The 22,407-nt window shown below is 37.9% G+C and overlaps 1 protein-coding gene across 1 annotated transcript; it reads left to right on the forward strand.

The window, feature by feature from the left end:
* Window positions 1-1,086: 1,086 nt before the first annotated feature.
* On the forward strand, window positions 1,087-22,406 carry adgrf3b (adhesion G protein-coupled receptor F3b). The gene is made up of 19 exons (XM_038727753.1): window positions 1,087-1,254; window positions 1,652-1,706; window positions 4,304-4,362; window positions 4,546-4,558; window positions 5,365-5,517; window positions 7,294-7,446; window positions 7,696-7,754; window positions 7,846-7,910; window positions 8,510-8,634; window positions 12,118-12,348; window positions 14,631-14,861; window positions 15,017-15,157; window positions 15,295-15,497; window positions 16,617-16,802; window positions 18,759-20,063; window positions 20,640-20,681; window positions 20,947-20,976; window positions 21,061-21,137; window positions 21,985-22,406. The coding sequence occupies exons 3-18, from the start codon at window positions 4,309-4,311 to the stop codon at window positions 21,127-21,129; spliced, it is 3,060 nt and encodes a 1,019-aa protein (XP_038583681.1). The 5' UTR covers window positions 1,087-1,254; window positions 1,652-1,706; window positions 4,304-4,308; the 3' UTR covers window positions 21,130-21,137; window positions 21,985-22,406.
* The last annotated feature ends 1 nt before the right edge of the window (window position 22,407 follows it).

A 22,407-nucleotide genomic window follows, 5' to 3' on the forward strand; every position in this document is an offset into this window, starting at 1 on the left:
AAACTGCAGTGAGGTCGAGACCCCGATGAGGACGACTAGCATGCAGATGAGCTTCCCTGAGACGGCTCCTGACAGTTTGTGTAGAAATTCTTTGGTTATGCAATCGGTTTAACTAACCGGGTGGCTGGTCTCAGACGAACTTGGAGGTATAGATGATGGATGTGGAGGTACTGCTTATTCTCTGAAATGCTTTTGGAGACTGCTTGTGGTAGAGAAATTAACATTCAATTCATGGCCAGCAGCTCTGCTGAGACTCTATCCCACTAAGCAAGTCTTTTTGCACACATTATCTCTGACACTTTGCACATGTACAGATGTACACAAGGATACCATATTCTATTTCTATCTTATAAAGTGTGTATATTTTATATATTTGATTTTAAAATTTAGATTCTACTTTTATTGTATTTTATCCTTTTTTTTACTTTTAGCACTACATTCCCCTGTGCTGCTGTGTCAATTTGAATTTCCCCTTTGGGGGATCAATAAAGGTACATCTTATCTTATCTATGCAGCCAAATTGATCGCTGTCAGTTGTGACATTATTATATTACTATACTATTATATTATTGGATTGTCATTATTGACACATTAACATGTTAGCAGTATTTTTATATTGTATGTAGTTTGGAGGTTTGATTTACTGTTCAAGAATACCATGCATTTCATATGCTCATTATAGTTATTTTAAATCTTCATCTATAAAGCAACCACAGCTGTCAGATAAATGTCATGTCATATGTTAATGGCATGTGACTGGCTAATTGTTGGTGACCCCACTGGCTGGATTGGAATATTTTTTTGTTGAAAGAACTAAACAGTTTTGTGATTATCAAGGATCTTCAGGGTGAGGTTTTAAGAGGACAGCTTAGTCAAAGAGAGTACCAACTGAATTGGTTTAGAGAGGCAGGCTGTTGCTCTTTGACCTTGAGAATGCTTGATTTGGTAGACAAATGTCCATGAAAAGTTGGCAGACTCTGATCTGTCCGGCTGAAATAGAGACATGCTACACATGCAAATGGTCTTTCAACACAAAGTCAAGACTTCAGCACGCTCCCAACACACACACACACACACACACACACACATACACCTTGTCCAGCCTAAGCCAGTCCTTCTGACAGATGCGCTAACCTTCTCTGACTCAAATTCTGATGTGTACCTGTTAGATATGGAGCACAGACGGATCTCCGTTGCAGCAACCTTGATGGATTAATCAATTGATTTCTGTACAATGTTAACTGTAAAGTCAAGGTAAGAGTTTTTATTGATATATTTTTATAATTGAGAGAGAGATGAGATCTTAACCGGAGCTAGATCTTTACATAGCACTGTACTATAGACAGTATTGTTCCTAATTCAGTTTTATTAGTTTATCAGTATTATTAAAACTATCAGTGTAAATAGCATCTTAAAAGCATATTTCCTTTAGGTTGATCAGATTGCTTGGTAAATCTGGGAGCTCTTTTTGCTATTGCATTGGAAACCCACAGCCCTTCAAAGTCAAAATGAAATGCTTTACCAATGTAAAAATGTTAATGCTGCTGCTGTGATAAGGAGCAGTTAAACCAGCATATTGTTAACAGGAGCTGTACTCCTCCATAGGATGAAGAACAGAAAGCTAATGCACTTTTTTTGTGATTTCATAAAGGTGAACTGCATTTCTCCTCTTACATGAAAAGTGACTGACTGCAAGAAGAATCAGAGTAAGTTAATCAGCAACTTACTCTTTACTTCAATAGGTAAATGTTCTACACAAAGTTGTACATGGGATGTAAAAATACTTTTCTCTTTTCTGGCAAAACTCATGCTGAATGGAAGCAGATTTATTGTATCTATCTTCATACATTGAGGTAATGTGTTGATGAATGCTCTTCAGATTTTAGTCGAGATGAGATGAACCATCTCATTTTCCATGGGGTCCTAATATACAATACAATGCAAAACAAGGGACAAATCACAACAGAGAATAAAGAATACAGTGACTTGTAAATTGTATATAGGTATAGCATCATCTGAAACATGAACAGTTTAACTCAAAATAAGAAGACGGACAAAAAAAGAAGTATTGTGTAGAATGCCTCAAACTATACATTGAGGAATACGGTACCAAAAACTGTTGTAGATAACGAGGATAGTTAAAATGTACACATTTAAATATGAGTTGCAGCCAATGAATGTGTCTTCTCATGTTGAGTAGAGGCCATTTAAGAGAGTTATACATTATACAGTGATAAGTACTATAGGAACATCCAAGAGAAAATCTACAGAGATTATTGTATGCTGTATTGAGGGGTAGAAGGCTGGTTTTAGATGCATTTTTTATCGGCATAGTCAAACAATAGCAATATAAGTTGTGTGGCAAGTTTTTTTCGTTTATAGCCAATGTACAATTAATAAATGATTATCATTATTTCTGGGGTATTTTATAATAATTGTTATGGATATGTGGCTATTGAGCAGGTGTCCCTGTTATTGTGTCCAACCCTTATAAGTTAGTTAATGTAAGCTTATAGGTTAATATAAGTGTGGTAACTGTATGTACTGTATGTACACACTATTGTGCAAGTGTATATTCTTGAACGTGACTTATATCTGGATGTCTGTTAATGAACATCTGCATATTTGGGCAAGAACATAGATGTCTTTCATGTTCTGGCAGCCTGTGCTGTTGTTCCAGTGTCATATAACCACAGTGTTAGAATGGCTAAAAGAAAACCATGTCCTAAATAATCAAGAAAATTAGGTGGGAATGAATTGTACTATCTAAACAGGCCTTTGACAAACTGGGTACATACCACCACTGATGTGGGCAGGAGTGAACAGTGCACTGTTACGAGATCCAGGGGAAACCATCAACTCGTTGTTTGCTTTCCATAATCCAAATTCAAAGAGATGCAAATGAGTTTGAACCAGCTCCCAGTGCAGTGGAAGGCAAAACAGATAGCTGCTGATAAGGTTGTTATGAAAGCATAAAGATAAACATGTTATTATAGTATAAATGCACAACTGTAAGAGTCAAATACAGACTTGCTGATGTTGAGACAGCTAACACACAAGTTGAATAAATTCAATCCTATGTGAAAAGACAGGAGTGCAAAGTTTTTCATGTTACATTGTTTCAGCTAACTTTCAGCAAGTTTTTGAAGGGACATCATCAAGCCCTGAATTTAGGTTTGAAGATGCTATAAACAATATTTTTATATTAAAGGTGATAAAAGTGACTATGGGCCAGATTTATCAAAGGTTTGCACGAGTAAAAACATGTGCAAACTTTATATCACCAGCAAATTAGCACGTATGTTAATCTACTTATCAACATGCAGAATGACGTCTTTCACAAGTGCAAGATAGCACCTGTTGTTCATTTAGTACTTTTGCCTTAATGAATATGCAACTTGGGGCATCACATGCAAATACATTTATTTACTACATGCAATGGGGTCTACCGCCAAGTGTTGCGCAGAGATGCCTGCTGTTATTGTAGCGAGAAGGATTTTGTATTTTCCTTTAGCTTTGGCAATACTTTTGTATTAACATTCATGTCAATGAAGCAAACTTTTCTCTGTGAGATGGAAGAATTTAGAAAGTTGCGTGGCGCTGCAGAGAGCCCCCAGCTGCAGTGCATGTATCACGTGTAAAATTCATCCAGCCAGATGGAACGATCACCAACTGTAGCAACACAACCCACTCTAGGTATTGAAGAGGGAATGGGGCGTTGGGGCATACAGGGCCAGGGACAGGAGATCGCGGAGCGACTGGGCACGGTGCGGACAGTCATTGATTGTTCCCTCTGGCTGGATGAAGCACGATCTGCTGGCATTTCCTCACGTCTGAGTCATTCCACCTTCCTGTATGTTTCAGCTGGCGTTTCACAAAGCAGTTTTTCCAGGTGTGCTGTCCCAAGTCCTACTTGGTGCAATCTCAGTATTCAGTGCTCTTTTTGACTTGAGTGGAGGGTTCATTTGTTTTTAAATTTGCTTAGCACAAGTGAGTGAGCTTTGTGCTTCCATGAATGTAAAGTGCATGAGCACCATTTCAGTTTGTAGATGTATGTAAAATCATTTACATGCATTTACCTGCTTGGATGCACCACAGTGTTTGTCAAGGGGAAATGTGGTCTTTAATCAAAGTTCAGGGGGTTACCAAAATTACTAGGAATCATCATTTAGAGAGGGTGCTGTCATCTGGCTATGAATATTATGGAACATTACAAGAAAGTGCATGTAGATCTATGTATGTGCATTTGTGACTGAATGCATTTTCAGTCTCCTTGTTCCTTAACTGGTTTGTTTTCTTTCAGCAACAATGTGGTCCAGGGTGTTTGTGTTTCTGATTGGAGCTGTTTACATCTACCATCAGGTAAAGATGCTTAAAAGTCTAATGTATTAAATATCTTTGGATAGGAACAAATGAATCGTGTTCTTAATTACCGAAAGGACCAAATCCAACTTTGCATGTAGGTCAGTGTTTATTTGAAACACTAAAAAGAAAAGACCCATGCAGAAAAACTAATTCTAATGTTTGCTGTTCTTGACATTGCAGGTCCTTGCATCAGGTGAGTCACTTGGCTACATTGTCATGTAGGACACTTCTGTAAAATACTTCAGAAAACTCCCACAAATTGGGCCTTAGCTGGGGTCGAATAGTCAAAGAAATATGTCCTGTGTCTTTTCATACACTTGACCTAGATGTAAAGGTCATGGGGTCAAGGAAAGAAAGGAAGAAGAATTCATGAGGACTTTGGAACAAACAAGCATGGTGCTAAAATAATCCAAATGCTTAGAATAAGCTCTTTTTTTTTTAACAAACTTTACTTATAACACATGGAAGATATGTACATGCTGTAAATTTCAAAACAGAATCAAACTTCCTAATAAATTAATGTTTTCAACTTATACAAATGGAACATTTAAACGCCAATTACTTACTGGAAGAAAAAACAAAATAGATTTGTTCTGTATTTTGTTGTTTCTATACTTATATTTGGTTAGCAGCTAGAAAGGGGCTCTTTGCCATATGAATATATTTGTCTTCTGTCTATGTTTCAATGCTCCAACCTTTCATCTTCATTTCTAAAAGGTGTTTCTTGCATATTTGTTTTTTGAGGATCAATCCTCATTTTTCTGTTTTCACTGCAGCATAAATCTACCACCTACAAATTTATATTTTATTCAGAAATCATGTAATTCCAAAATGAAATACTGTCATGTATCATGCAGTTAATTATATTGCATGTCTTGTTTATGGTGACTCTTTCACTTCTCATCAACTTCAGTCAAGGTGCTATTGCATGCATTAAATCCCTTTTTGTTTCTAAAAATACAAAAAGATAACACTTGTTATGTAATGTTGTTGTTTAAGATGTCTACATTGCTGAGCTGATGGTGGAGAGTAATGTCACACTGGATGCCCAGACCATCCTGTCAGTTTTGAATACAACAAGTAGCCTTCAAGTGAACGATGGCAGTGGAAATCTCCACACAGTGACCTTCTTATTCAGTGAACTGGTAGCAGGTAACGTGCTGGAGCACATTTTCCTTTCTTTGGTTATTACTCCAAAACAGTTCTTTTACAGTGAGAGGGATGGAGGTAGGGGGCATCCAACACTATGAGGGGTTATACAAGTCATAATTAATTCCGGCTAAGTCACAACCTTTATTTATTCAGGGGAGCTTCACTGAGAGGAAGCCTCTCTTTTGCAGGAAGACCCTGATCACCTTCACACCTGGAAGCTGGCCAGTACAACCACAGTCTGATCTGCTGGCCACTGAGCAGCTCCACTAGAGCAGTTGGGGTTAAGGGCCTTGCTCAAGGGCACCTCAGTAGTGGCAAATGAGGGAGGGCAAGCGCTGCATGTTCACTTTCCACACTCTTTTTTAGGGTTAGATTAGATTAGATGCTTTCTGAGGTATCGAAAGCCAAGAATGGTTAACTGGTCACACAAAGCTTGTTACCACCTGACTCTGTTAACTTAGAGGGTTAACCAATACAACTATAGGTTCAAGCGTGTGAAAGAGGCAACTTTCATATCAAACGGCCAATCATAAGCAACATCAACAAAAATTAGCAACATCAACAAAAATCACACAAAATTTCCTTTTCATATCCCTTTTAACACATAACATAAAATTTTAGTAATTGTTTTCTTGTTGAGTTTAAGAGTGTTGGACTTTTATGTGTAGAATGTAGCTTGAATGAAGGTCATTCAAGCTACATTCAAGCTAAGCTTTGCCTAACGAGTTAACACAGTGCTGATTAAGCCTCTCACCACATGGTAAATCTCTCTGTGTTCACAGTATACCATGGTTTCTAAATCATGCCAACCAGCGTTGATTGGTTTTTCAGCGGCAGAATAAAAAATGAACACACAGTACAGTATCTAAATACCAATAGGAATAGTCAGAACATATTACATACTTTTTCTGTAGTTTGTGGTTGGGTAATGCCTTCCTGTTAGATACTCAGCTGGTTTTATTAATAAGAAAATTATTTTAATACTAATGGGTATGGGTACAAAAGCTGTATTTAGAACAGGCCTTTTGCGTGGGCAAATTTTTTTTTGCATGTTACCAATAACATCTCTGTTCTACTTTGCATGACAAATGCAAACAAGTCATGGTCTCATCTGCGATCAGACTCTCTGATGCTTCTTGCTCGAAATGCCTGCTTTATTAAATTACTTAATACCGTCTTAATATAATAAGACGGTCACATGCCTGAGCTTCTAAAGTGTGTTCATATGTGCCGGTAGTGGTCTTATTCCCCGCTGAGTGTATGACCAATAATCAAACAATATTTCCACAAAATGCCTTTTCTTTACACTTTCTGGAACCTTTGAGTTTTTGCTTTTATGAGCGTAAACCGGACCATTTGGAAAATTTAAACAATGTATCATCCTCGAGCTAGTTTGATTCAAGAAAGATAGTCCTCAATGAAAGCTGACTCTGAGATTTGGGTATTTGCGTTTTTATCTGTGCTCTTCACACTGGTGTTAAGTGGATATGGCTCAGTTAGAAAAAGGGTGTGCCACATATTTCCATGCTCCAAGTTTAGCAACATTTGAATCAAGTTGTGGGGTTGTTGTCTTTTTTTTTGCCACATAACTGCCTATAAAATGTGACCAAACCACACCCACATTGAGTTTTTTTTTATGTGTTCTCATGTTCTCTAAGTAAATCATCACTAAAGATGTTTTTTTCCAAAAAGATACATTTAACTGTTGAATAAAAAGTCATTAATGACTTGAAAACCAAGTTTTCAGTGATTTGACGATTGGGCTTCTCTTTCAAGACTGCCTGATTGTTGGAGACCAATCCAGTTGCAACTGCTCTAGCGGGTACATTTGGAGCAACGAAGTGTGCTACACGTACAACTGCTGCCGTGAAATTACTTGCACACAAAATGTGTCCTACATCACACCACTCTGCGTTGCCAAAGTTCAAGGTAAAAGGAACTGATGCCTGACAAATCTTCCTCCTTTTCTGTAGTAGTTGTACTTGTATTGCCTCTCGAGGATTTATTGTTTTTTCATAAACTAGTGTAACATAATGGTATAGAAGTCACTCTTATCTGAAAGTGTTACTGTATACTACTGTGTTGTTAGATCTGTGCCTGTTCTTCACTTTTACCATATGACCAAATCTTGTTGATATCGGAACTGAAACTAATAAATAAAGCTTGCAATCCACACAGTTCACATTAACGGAACAGTTATCAGTCAATTGTCCTGGGATAACACCAAAACTACCCAGGTACATCTCTCTCTTATCACAAATACACTTTAATACGTGCCACTGTAGTACATAAATGATACATGAGTTAATACTCTCTCTCTCTTCAAAGCTTGTAACTGCCTTCGGAGGATTGAATGGCTTTGAGTACCTGAATGTAACCAGTCAGGTAACAAGGTATTGTACTTTGCAAAGATATTAATTTATTCATTTGACTTGTCATTTCTTTCCTTTAAATCAAAGAAGACCCTTGACTTTGTAAAAACCACAACTTACCTAAGCCTGGAAGTAAATGACAGACTGACCTAATCGTGTGTTCAGACAGGATGCAAAGTGGTGACGTAATTGCCTATAAAGAACATGCAAAGGGGAATTTGCAATTTGTTTTACGAGTCCAGGAAATATTACATTCTTGTGCCACACTGAAAAACAACTTCTCAACCAGTTTCTTCCTGTGAACGATAGGTTCTTATGTGAACTACATCTACTCGTACTAATGACTAATACTAAACTAACCCAGGTACACCTGACTTGCACCATAATTTAACATCAGATATAAGGATTTGTAAATAATGTTCACTATATTCACTGTAATTAAAAAACATATCGTCCTCAAATAAGTGAAACAATTAAACCATATACATTAAACAATGATCGTGAAGCTAAGATTTGAAGGCTGTCACACCTTGGTTGTAATAATATCTTTTATCACAAATACATATGCTTTCTGTCTCACTAACCAATGATCTTTCCTTGATCCTTTCCAACCCTTAAAGTCTAGTCAACACGATTGCTGACTTTGAGGCAGCAGTCAGCGTCAAATTCCCCACTTCTAAACTTCAAGACATAGTGAATGGCCTGCAGACCAGTCTTCAAGCTGTACTTTTGATCGACACTTATGGTCAGTAAAAAGTGCTGTTGATTCTCATTTATTTTGATCATGATGACTCCCTACTATTTCTTATCTGTTGTAGTGCATGCTCTCAATAGACTACTATCTGCTGTATTTTTTGTTTTATTGTAGTATATAATGAGGCCCTGGTGCATCAGAATTAGGACACATACTTCTTGGTTTTTAATGTTTCCAAGAATCTATCAGTGTTTCTACAAAATATTATGTTGGATGGTAAGCTGCAGTGAACAGCATGTTCTTGCAACTGGCTATGACTGGATATTTGAGAATATAACATATAAAGAAAAGTGAAAAGTACTCAGCTTCTTATAATAAATTGGGTATTTATGAGGTAACAATCAAAAATTATGAGCCTTTAACACATTCAGCACATTTTTATGCATAAGAAACCAGGTTACCCACAGTGACCATGTGATGTCAACCAGCCACTCTGCTGTCACAGCGCAACTTTCTGCAGTCTTTGTCCTGCACATTCATACATGTAAAAGGTTGTTTAGAAACTTGTTACATGTATACATAGACAAGAAGTCACTGCTGTCCAGTAAACTTCTTCATTTGCAACCTCAATTACGAAAAAAGGGATCAACTTACAGGAGAAAGCACTCAAGCACTTAAGTTTATTAAAACAAACTGAATGTCTTCATAACAGACATTTGTGGTCCTGGATGTCCAATCCGTATGATCTGATCACAGGCTGCAAGCTCATCTCCTGATCTTCTATTACTAACCAGCCAATGTAAAATGTCCTACAGCATCGCAGTCCAGCTCCATCACAGCTGCCAGTGACATTAGCTGCCATTCTAGCTAGTGCATGTGTGAGCATTGCAGGCTTTGCTTACTTCTGCCGGAGCAACTTGCGTCTCTGAATCGTGAAAATGATTTAATGGCAATGGATTTATTTGTTTCTGACTACATGTTACGTCTGACTTGAGTGCAGCATAAAAGTGTCTTCCTCCCTTTCCCAGTCCTAGGAACGACCAATGCCACTATTTATGCAGTCCATAGAAAAGGTGAATTTATTTACAATTAACTCAGAAAAGAGTTAGCCTGGCCAAAAAAACAAAAACAAAATATCTTATACCCTTATATACTAACTTACCTAGCCAAAATAAAGAACCAAAAGAAATGACATGCCGCTTACCCATCTCCCTGGCCAGAAAACAGGATTAAACAAAATGGCTGTTCCCCCCTATGAGTTTCTAATAGTGCACTTTCTTAGTTTGCTTTTTCTCATGCAACACTTGTTGGTATTCAAAATTTGTCTTAATGACTACCAGGTCCTAACAATAACACAGTTTGCTCAGCATGGCTTAACACACCACACATCTAGTTGGGGGGCAAGGAAAAAGGAGGAGACCATGGCACTGGCCCAATCCTAATGTCCACACTCACAGACTCACAGACTCTGAGGCGCAATCCCGGTAAGTCCGTGAGGGCTTAGTGTTGTTCCAATCGCATAAGTGCATAAAGGCTCTCGCAGAAATTTTGAGCCCTTTTTAAACCCTTTTCGTGAGTCCGCATTTCTGCAGACTTTGGCTGAGGGAATTGCTCAATTCTTAGCGTTGTGAAGTGGGAAGTTGTGAAGTGGGAAGCCCGGAAATGAGAGAAAAATCACGGCAAATCTGCCATATAAGAGAAGAAGAAGAAGAACGGTCAACAAACAAGCATAGATCTAAGATGGTACATAGAACACATGAAGTCACAAGAATGCAATCACACTTAGTTTATTCAACTATTTAGTTTATTTTTTGCTTAATGATGCTGTTTTGACCAACCATTGTGCAATGATTATTGACAAATTTAGATTGACATTTACCTCTTGTCCACTCTGTTCCACTCAATCACTTACCAGGTGACGTCAGTAAAGTCTGTGACGGTTCATGGCTTAGGGTTTAGGGGGGGCATTGGGATTGGGCCATTCTAATGGGTCCTTTTAAAGCAGGTGTTCTCTAGTCAAATGAGCCGTCCACCATCCACAAAACAACAAACTGAGCACGCACAGAACAGCTCCTCCCAAGGTCAGGGAGGATAAACAGCAGAGAAATACACAAAAAATGCACACAGTCCCCCTCCCACCCAAACATGTGACTCTAGGTCATAACACTGCAACAATAGTTTTTCACATGTAGTTAGTTAGAGACAGTGAAAAGGAGAAAAGTGAGGGAAGGAGTCGGACTGTCATGTAACCCCTAGTTGCTCCAGAGGCGTGTGACCTCTGACATATATAGCGATTGTAAGTTGCTTTGCATAAAAGTGTCAGCTAAATGAACGATTACTATAATTTTCTGATCATCATCAGACAAAATGACCAAAAATACAGGTTAACAACAGCAGCTGTGCTGTGGACTCGGGCCCTAGGGCAACACAATTAATCTGTCTAATCTATTAATCCCCGCCTACACCAGGCTCTCGCATGTGCCCCTAAAACAGATAAGCCTACGTGCAATCAGAAAAATGATTTATAAGCAGTGTGCAAGTAACTTTTACACAGCCTACCGTAACGAGCACCGAGAGAAATGGCGGTGCTCCGGTCACTCTGTGACAGAGACAGAGTTACGTTGGCAGAAGAAAACAGGGAGAAGATAAAGAAGGTTTGAGTTTGGCTCACTGTCCATTAACGTTAGCTGTATCGGTGCATGTAGTTGTTCAACATGTGCACCTTTTCATGGAGCCGACGTGCTTGTCAGTCACTTTTCGTCAACCGACCAATCACATCCTGGATGGGGTGGGACATTAAAAAAAGTTTGACGTGGTACAGCAAATCATTAAATGTTGAACAATGTGATTATTCACAACTTACTTAGCATTAACAAATTAGAGACCCGTGTACAAGGAATAAATAAATAAAAACAACCCACAGAAATGAAACAGCTGTAACTGGATTTAATATTCGACTAGTGGTAAAATAGTAAACAACTATAAGAAATTATGATGAATGTACAATTTAATATATTATTGTTCTACTAACAGTATACTATTAACTAAACATTATACTCTTTATATAATACACATGTATAGTTCTTCCTCCAGGTTGTAGATAGAGACTCTGCATTAGACAAATGTACATTGAGCCGGTGCCAGTGTGTCAATATTTGCTGCTTCTGGCCGCCTCCCCTGTAGAGCGACACACTTCCCTTGTTCTGTTTTACTAGTTATTGTTATTAATATTGTTTAACTTTGTTAAAGTTGAGATGTACATGTCAAAATGTCAGTATTTTTATATATTCCTTGATAATTAAGCAAGCAGACTCATAGTACCATTTGTTCAATTATAATTTAATCACAATCGCAATATTGTCCACAATAATCATACAGAAATTGTGTAAAATCCCTAAGTCAATGGCCAAAAAAAGGCGTTGAGGTATTAGAAGGCCGTAGGGATTCACAAACCACTGGAAAGGCTATACTATATAATATATATATATCATAATTACTGTATTGCTGTGTATTATTATTGCCTTTTTCCAACAGGAATGGTCGTCATAGAGGCCCCAGCGAGTACAGTGTGCTACAAGTCTTCTCCACGACTAAATTGTACATTTGAAGAGATGACGGACAGCTCTGGCTGGAACATTAGTACGCAGAATCAACGCTTTGAGCTCAACAATGGCAGTGTGGTGAAACTGAACAACAGCTGTTGGACACAGAAATACAATTCTTGTGTTACAGTTACACTTGATAATGTGACAGGCATCTGGTCAGGCAAGTACAAATGTTTCACAATGATTCTTGCTTAAATTAAAGTCAAACTGAAAAATAAAATAATTTTAAATTAGTGCACCCTAGCTGTGAATTGAATACTCTCTACATTACTGAAATCACAGAGTGATGTACGGAGGGTGTATTTTTAATAATACCTTTATTTTACCAGGCAAGTTCATTAAGAACAGATTCTTAAGTAAAGAAAGAAAGTAACTTAGCAAAGTAGTACTTACAATTACTGCACTTCGCAATCGCAATATATGGTTTACAAGATTACACCAGCTGTGCTCAACCCTTTTGGCTTGTGTCATCTTAGTTGTTAGCACCTCCACCAACAAGACATCTCCCCTCTAAACTTCTCAGATAGTTTCATTTAAAATAGGCCAAAAGGACTGTTAATTAATTGTGGAAGCTACAAATATTATTTCCTTGAGCCTCCCTGAGTGACTGGAGAAAAGTGCATGACTTTTCCTCGGGTCCCCCTTCCCCTGTCAGGAAAAAAACTTTGTCCTCTCCTCCAGTACTGCAAATATTACTATGACCAAGATGGCCAGTATTCATAAGACGTGTATTTAAAACATGTTGTCATTTTCATTTGATAGGGTTGATGAAAATGACTTCGTATTTTGTATCAAAATACATGTTTTGTATTTGTATTTTAAAAATAACGTAAAATACTTTGTGAGAAGTCTACGTGATGACGTCATAAAAATGCTGCCTCTGATTGGTACCTGCTCAGTAATTTGCCCAGATTTGCTGAGATCAGAACAGAAAACTGATCCTGACTTAAAGAAAAAGTAAATTTTTTGCATAAATTGCTACATTTCTTAGCAGTCCCTGTTAAGTTTTCGTGTTAGTTTTAGTAGCCTGGGCTAAATTATTTGCCCATTTACGTAATGTTCTAGCTAACTATTATTATACTTGAGCCAAGTAGCAGCCCTCACAGTATTGTTAGTTTGCTACTTTCAACTTATGTTAAGCTTTCATCAGATGTGCACAAAGAAAGCGTTTCAGAGTTGAGCAAACTGTTAGTTTAACATTAAACTGCTGGTTACTTTAAAATTAACCTTCATCACAGGGATATGTGAATATTTATATGGTAACTGGTTGCCTTTCAGATTTATTATAAGACTCATTAGGGGGAAAAAGCTGTTTCTCTCTCACTGTCCACTTAATCTTAGTCAACTACTGGTGAAGGGCTAGATCAGATATATCGATACACAGAATTAGGGTATTTGGCATTTTACAGTACAATTTGATGTATTTTTGCCCTTTCCTGACTATGAAATTTCCAGCTCTGAAACTAAAATATGACAATATACAATAATTGCATCAGAACACAATCTCGCTGTGGTGTGCACACAGCCCACATTAATGACATATGCATATCAATGACCATTTTTCCAAATAAAAGTAGCATACACAACAGTGGCAGCAGTGGCCAGAATAATATCAGATTACTTTTTAAATATGTTTTATAATACTACTACTACTGCTAATTATAATAATTATAATTATAATAATAAGTCCTGATGATTCCCCTCATGATAGAAAGTGTAAATGCAGTGGAATGTGATGGGATCTACCTGAGCACATCTGGAGGTAGTCTGGCTCACAGTGGGTTTGGATCTTAGGTAGGCCTAGATGTGAACACAATCCGTAGCCTTCAACTTTCTGGCATCTATGCACAACATAACATGACAGCCTACAGATAGTTATTTTTAACTAACATAAAATAGCAAGCAAGAATGCTGAAAGAAATGCTTCCAATGATTGATGCCTCTATTCTGTGCCATGAAAAGCACCAGTCCCTAATGAGGAAAAAATATTTTGCAAAAAAAAAAGGTTATAAAAAAGTTTATTTTTAATGACTATGTGTGCAGCAGAATTTCTCTTACTTTCTTCTCCTACCCCATTATTCATGTCGCAACCCATCAGAATTATCTCGTGTCACCCTTTAGGTTCATGTACATTTACTTAAATGGGAATTTGAATGCAGAACTTTTACTTGTAAAACTTTAAAGTATTTTTAGATTCTTATTTTTGGAACTTTTACGAAGTAAAAGAGTTGTACTTTTTCCACCTCTGCCAGTCAGTACTGGGCTCCAGGAGTTGACCGTCTATAGCAACCGAGGACAATTCATATTTCAGTTTGACTTTGTCTGTTTAAATCTTAACCAAATCTGTTGATGACTATTCTGACCTCAGTCATGTGTGAGAGAAAAAGTCATATTCAGCCCAGCTGCAGCTGTACTCTCAATTTACCTACATGTTCCCTACAGGCATATACGAGTGTGGATTCACTAAGGGGTCAATCAGGCACACAGCCAAGGCACAACTGAGTGTGGCACTCCTGCCTGATGAGATCAACCTGAATATCAACCCTCTTACAGTGGACTGCTCGACACAGCCACCAAGTGTTAAAGTCACTGCCACCATCTTAAACAGCATAGAGAGCTTTGAAGTTTGGTGGAGCTTCAGGGGTGAAAGGAAAGATAATCTAGCTAACACATGTAAGACAAACCTACTATATCTCTCAAATATATTTGTTCTCTTTCATTCTGTTAACTACAGCATACTTTGCTGCTTTAACTGAAAACATTAATGCAAATTTAAATTCACAGTAAGACTGCAAAATGCATTTAAAATCCACAAACTTTTGTTGCAGCTGTGGGAGAAAACCTGGAATATACTTTTAAAGCTGAAATCAGTTGCCAGGTATCCACCGAGGCACAATATGTTAATGTCACCTTTAAAAACTCACTGGGTCAAATCAAGAGTGCACGAGTGGATATCCCAGTCATTTATGGTAAAAAATGAAAATAAAAAAATTGTAAATTCTTTTAGATGGATTTATATTATTCTTATATTCATCATTCTTACATTTAACTTCAAGTCTATGGAACAATATGATGTTCTCACTATCTTTCTGTACTTTTCTCCAAGTGGGTAAATCATTTTGTCGTGAGGAAATTCTAAATGGAGAGTTTTGGCCAAGGACCCCAGCTGGAAACACAGTGATTAATCAAACTTGTGCAGGGGGCAAGACTGGATATAAGTCACGTACTTGTAATTCCCCTGACACATGGCAGCCAGTGTACTCCTACTGCATCAGTGAAGAGTTAAACATCGTTGTAAATGCTGCAAATGTAAGTGGATCATTACAGCCAAAGACATTATTATTATAGGGTTCTATCTGACTTTTTTGACAAAAATGACTTATTCACACAATATTCTAAGTTCAATATTTTGTTTATTTTAGCGAAAAGGTTCTAACTCCAGAGTCATTCTCCAGTTAGTCAGTCCTAATTTACTATAACGTTCTATGTGCACACCACCTATCACTAGTCAAAGTTTTGTCTCCTTACTGTGTGGCCTCACTGCAATAATTACACTAATACAAATGTCAACTTTTTTATTTTGGATTTATACCATTAGGCTCTATGCTCATACTGTGTGTTAGCAGCATTGTATGTTATGATTAGTAACTGAAATTACTGTGGCTACTTCAGAATACTGTAGTGAAGGCCAACATTTTAAAACGTAGGAATCAGAGAAAACTTCAGGTTTCTTCAGAGATAGAGAGAAGAAGTAAATTTAGGGGCAGAAAAGAGACACATGTTGACAAATTAGCAGGAAAACATTTCTTTCTATTGTTTTTAATTGCATTAAAAGTAAAACTTGGTGTATTATCAATTCAAATCTCTTAGTGGACAGTGGAAATATTTGATTTGACAAAATTTGTTCACATTTAAAACATGTAGCTAAATTGTCTATGAATATTCACAGTCATTCAGGTTATGGTATATCCAAAAAGGCTAAGTGAGGAATCTGGATCTGGAACCAGTCCGGTTGCAAGTCCAGTTTCCCTTAACAAAATGTTTTGTCTGTGCCCAAATATGTTATACTGGAACTCCCCCAGTAATTATTACATTTATTTGTTTATTGACAACAAAATCCTTGGTTCATGTAAAGCCTTAGCAGATATTATTTCAAACTTTAAAGATAGTTTTCAGAATTAGGTTCCATTTGATATTGGAAAGTTAGAATTAGAATTAGAATGTGATATGACTTTAAAATTATACTTAATACTATAATGTATTGCATATCCCTTTTGTTGTATATGGGATGTAAATACTTCCTCAGTGTCTCAAAACCACCAAATTCCAAAGTCACAACTGTTTAGACTCCAACATTTTGTGTGGGGATGTAATATATAATCTGTGCTTTTGGACACTGTTACATGAAGATACTGTTTTTCTTTCTAGAATTTTCTGCAGGGCCTAGGGGCTACCCAGGAAGTGGCCATGAATATATTTGAAGGACTTAGGAACACCTCTGCACTCAATTCTAATCCCAAAGATACCACGGCTGACATTGTCGCTTCCATCAATATTTTTGACGTGATGGCCAAAGCATCGAGGAATATTGTCTTGCAAGATGAAATCTTCCCTGTGAGCCCCTGTTGATTATTGTTATGTTTACTGATATACAGGTGGAGTTTTGAGCCTTAAGGCTCATGCTTCACCTCATAAACAGCCATTTGACCAAAAACCCTTGACACAAGGCCCCAGGTAGGCTACTTGTTTTTTGTCAGAAGCTTCTGTGGATGAAGTTGCTCAATTGCACAGTTTAGTGACCTCACATGCAGTTCATTCATTCAAGATCCCATGGGAACAGGAAGAGGATGGCAAGATGCCGTTTCTAGACACCTGTCCACAGCGTTTTCCTCAAGGCAGCTCTTGAGCTTTACTTGGCACAATTACTGTCACTGACAGCTTACATGCACACAGGTGTGTCGACACCCAGCTTCCATGAAAAGAAGCTTTCCCTGTACGGTGTGATTTTAGTTATTTGGACAGGTCCCGTGTCTGGACCTTTGGTGATTTTTTAGCAGAACTTGCTCTGCTGAGCAGCTCTAGAGCTAGCTTCAGTCCCATTGAGCTAGCTATTCCAAAATCTAGCACCTAGAGGTGATACTCAGCCAAGGCATGGGTCTGGCAACTAAATGCACTGAAGGGCTTTAAGCTAGGCTGAAGCCCAATGATAAAATTAGGGATTTCCCAATAATAAAATTTGGACCAGATCCAGATCCAAGTATGTTAATATTGCATTAAATATGTGTCTGACACACTGTAATAACTGCTGTATGCTACTTGATCGGACGCACCTTATTTTTCACAAGCTAGATACAGTCCTGATTAGACGAATAATGAATAATGAAAAACTATTACATTTATTAGCTTACGTTTTTGATATGACATGAAGGAGTTTAATTTGGCAGAACCCAATGCTAAAAGTGAGGTTGGAGAGAATCCCAGCGTATTACTGGTATATTAACACTCCAGTTCACATCAGAGAAAACAAAATAAAGCCCTCAGCTCTGTGGGAGCACTTTAAACTGAGTGACGACAATGGCAGTGTGGCAGTTATGTGGTTAAAGAACATTTAGTAGGCTATAAAAAAGGTTTAAAGCGAATTTTACATAATACGTTTTGCTACCTTCCGCTACCGGAAACGGTGCTTATCCCGTCTGCTCTCCCTGGATATATTCCCGCGATCTGTTCTGGACCTGCTCAACTCAGCCTCTCACTCTCTGTGCTGTTATTATATAGCCTACATGTAAACAGTCAGTAGAAGTAGCATTCACTGAGATTCAGCAAAAATATGCGGTGATAACCCTGGTTGATCAGTGTGCAGAGGATCTGAAAAGGACCTTTAAGAGGTGATTGCATAATTCAGAATAGATGATGAAGGCTACCTGCCGAGATTTGCATCAACCTCTTTTCTCAGCACAAATGAGAGTTACCAGCCGCGAGGTGCAGGAAATTCTCCGCAGGCGTGCAGAACTCAGCTGTTTCTCATACAAGTTCGTTACCTCAGAACTTATTCGGCAAAAGTGTTTCCATCTCCCATTTAGCGCATTTACTTTTTTACATAAACTTTTATTTATTAATTAAGGATTTTTATTTTTAGAATTTTGCCGTTTCCATCAACCTTTTCTAATGTGATACATAAAAATGTGCATTAAAAATCGTTGATGGAAACACGGCTAGTTACCGTCATCGCTGTTCGTTATCTCTCCCCCTTCAGGTTTCTCCCTCACTCATGTCATTGCCTGTTGCTGGAAACGGTTATTATTGTAAACTGTGAAAACAAAAATCAGCGCCTGACAAAAATAGGAAGTTGCTAGCTGAATGTTTTTGTACACTATTCTTTGGTAATGATAAATAGCCAGAGTTTAGTAAATCTGTGCATTTTGCCAACCTTGGTGCTTTATTTTAGCTGATACCAATCTGATACCAAAATTATTGATTTAATTATGACCGGACAATGATTCTTAGGATCAGTTTGAGATATCCCAAGATAAAGTATGCACTAGCGCTAATTTTTCTTTTCTTCTGTTTCAGGATTTTATTAACACAGCAAGCAATATGTTGAACAAGAGCTGGGATGGGGTCAACCAGTCTGTTGTTTACCACATGGCATCACAATACCTTGTGTCTGTGGAGGATCTGGTGAAGAATACCCAGGTCAACAAGAGCAATGGAGTGGACAGTCAAAACTTAGAGCTCAAATTTTGCTCAAGGATTGACTGTAATGTGTCCTCATTTGACATTAGTGTGAATCTGAACATGACTACCGGAATGATGAAAACCATTGCTGTGAAAAATCTAATGAATAGATTAAGAAACAATTTTGACAACGCAGTGCCTACCAGCCTCTTACTATCAGCCACACTAGAGGACAACAATGATTCGTCTGTAGAAATTAAACTGGAATTCCCCACAGGGCAGTGGAATGGCAGTAAGCCTTTGTGCGTGTTCTGGAACACCACAAGCATGGACTGGTCGGGTGCAGGATGCATTGTCAAAACTAGCAATGGTAACCGCACATTCTGCGTGTGCAACCACCTGACTTCATTCTCTGTGCTCATGTCCAAGGGTGATATATCTACTAATGTCCTAGATATCATTACCAATGTGGGCCTGGGTGTGTCCGTCTGCTCCTTACTGATCTTCCTCACCATTGAGTTTCTAGTGTGGTCAGTTGTGGTCAAGACCAACCTTTCACATTTCCGTCACACAGCCCTGGTGAACATTGCCGTGTTTCTTTTGCTCGCTGATTGTAGTTTCTTGGCTTCCACCTCTCCTGGGGTCCTCAGCAGCTCCTGGTGCCTAAGTCTGACCGTGTGCAAACACCTGTTTTTCTTAGCCATGTTCTCCTGGATGCTGTGCCTGAGTGTCATGCTTGTCCACCAGCTCATCTTTGTCTTCAGCCCGCTGAGGAAAAGAGTCTTCATGTTCCTCTCCAGCATCATGGGCTATGTTTGTCCAATCCTAATAGTGGGATCCAGCTACGTCTATTGCAAATACACCAACCAATCCTACTATGATCCAAAAACATGCTGGTTAGTTTTTGAAAGACTCTTGGTGGGCTCCATTCATGCTTTCCTCCTCCCAGTCGGAACTGTTATTTTTACGAATCTTTTTTCCATGGTGGTCGTCATTGTGACTCTGTTGAAGTCCTCGGTCCCTGACGCCAGCAAGGCAGATGACAAGGAGACAGCCAAAAGCATCCTTAAAGTGGTGGTTTTTCTAACACCTGTTTTTGGAATAACTTGGGGTATTGGCTTTGCTCTGCTCATGTTGAATAGGGACAATCCTTTTTTTACTATTGCTAACTACAGTTTCACCATCCTCAATTCCTTTCAGGTAATTTAAAAGAAACAGTGTTTGAAATTAAGTTTGAAAATTTAAAACAAAGCTAAGGGTGTGGAGTTAGTGTGGAGATGTGAGATTAGCAGATCTCTGTTGCCTGGTCGAGTTAAAAAGTGGATAAACTGCATTCAAGACAGGCAACTTTATTTAAGTAACATATTTCATAGGGAGGGTATACTCCTTTTTTCACTGACAAAGTAGAGGGCTATGGCGTCCCCTTGTGTAATGTTTACAGTGCAGATCATTGACATTATGCCAGTGATTATTTCACAGATAAACCTAATGACACCCACCCCTTAAAAAAATGATGAGCCTAAAATGGAGCCATAATTCCCACCACTAAAACTTGGTTCCACCATTGTTAAAGGCACATATTTAGACACCAATCCACCATCCTGATCTCCACACCCTTACTGTAGTTTTAATTGCCCTGTATGAACATCAGATTACTTCCTGTTGCAATGTGTTTTCATTGGACACAGAAGAGAAGATAAATTATTTGAAATGTGATATACAGTATTTTATTTTTGCAAAAACAACATATGTTACACTTCACCTTTTCTCTTGCAGGGCTTTTTCATTTTGCTAACAGGCTGTTTTACAGAGCAGAAGGTAGGTGTATCATTTTGTCACTGGGCAGATATCTATCATGCAGTCATGCGTTCATTGTAAATAGTAATAAGTAGCTTAAATGTCAAGTTATCATAAGCAGGAAAATACTTTGAAACTGCTCAAATGACTGAATCAAGTAGACTAATATACCAAGACTACAACACTGTGTTAATGCCTTGGATTTGATGCCTGTCATTAATTATGTTGTTCAGTATTTACAGTACCATCTGCCCAGTTTATTAAGCAATCTATTTGTGTTATTCAGGTTCGAGAGGAACTGTTAAGGATCATAACGGTAAGTTTACTATTACAGTCTATCCACAATTACACCATAAAATGACGGAAACATGCATTGTAGCTCTGCTTGCTTCTACCCAAGGCAAAATCAAAAGGGAAAGATGACAGCACAAAGAACTTGACTTCAACCACATACACAAAAGACAAATGAAGACAGAGGTATGTCTTATTATTATTATTATTATTATTATTATTATTATTATTATTATTATGTCATTCAAGGTGGGGAAAGTGATCCTGGAGAAATCCAATTCCATGACATAAACCATGATATAGAGCGAAGCAAACTAAGCTCAATGTCCATGGGCAAGTTCTTTAGCATAACCTGACACATAAATCAAGGCTGGAACGGCTGCAATAGTGTTGTGTGGCAGGGTGCGGGCCACTTTGTACAAAGACCGGAATTGTTTTCAGCGCACTCACAGAATGGACAGCTAGCAGACCCTGAAGAGATACTCCCTGATTTTAACATAAAGACATATAGTGGATCAGCATCACTTGCCCCGCCTCTAATAGTCTCTTTTTTACTTGGGTCAGTGCATTTGCTGCATCTTCAACATACAGTTCAATAAGCATTACATTTCTGTAGATGTATGTAGCCTGTAGCTGCTGGTTGTGATTAGGTTGTGACTAATTTTAGGCTTAGTGGCATCTTGAGAGTCGTAGTTAACTCCTCCACATTTGTACTGATGATTTAACCGTGAGAGCTTCATACCCATCTAAGCAACGCAAAATTGTAGGTTTGTCCTACATTGCCATCCCTAGAACCACAATGCTTGCATGATTAAAATATTTAGTTATATATTATTTGGCCACTATTTTCTCTGGTTTTGCTTACTGACTAACATTGTTTCATGATCGATGAATCAGTGCACAATGCAGCAGCAATGTACAGTTTAATCGCAACTAATATGTTGTGAGCCACATGTAAGCCAAAAATATATTTAGCATTTTTCTGAATCCAGTCCAAAAATGTTCTAAATACTTGTTCATGTCTACATTTCAGATTGTGGAGACGGAATCATCAACTCACGTGTATGCAGCTCCACAAGAGAACACATCTTAGAGTTTGCTTTGTGTTAAATTATAGTTCCTAGACAGTTACAAAGGTATAGATGGTTGTCCTAAAAACAGGTTTATTGTTATTTAAAGCTTATTAAATAGAGCACTGATGTTTTGATAGAATTAATTATTAATAGTAGTACAGGCATTGACTCTCATCATCCTCAGGTGACAGAGATTTTACATGCTCCAGGGAGTAATACGTAAATCTAGTTAATATATACATTGTTTTTCTTAAGGGTAAAGTACATACAGATTTTCTGCCAAATAGGTGAAACAGAATACTTATACTATAACCTGTATACTGTGTGTATCTACATTCAAACTATATGAAATAATATGTAATGAAATAAAAACAAGAATATAA

The sequence above is a fragment of the Micropterus salmoides genome, unplaced genomic scaffold (genome assembly GCF_014851395.1).
Source record: "Micropterus salmoides isolate LMB-PRFRI ecotype aquatic unplaced genomic scaffold, ASM1485139v1 Ms_hic_scaffold_18, whole genome shotgun sequence".
NCBI classification, from domain to species: Eukaryota; Metazoa; Chordata; class Actinopteri; order Centrarchiformes; family Centrarchidae; genus Micropterus; species Micropterus salmoides.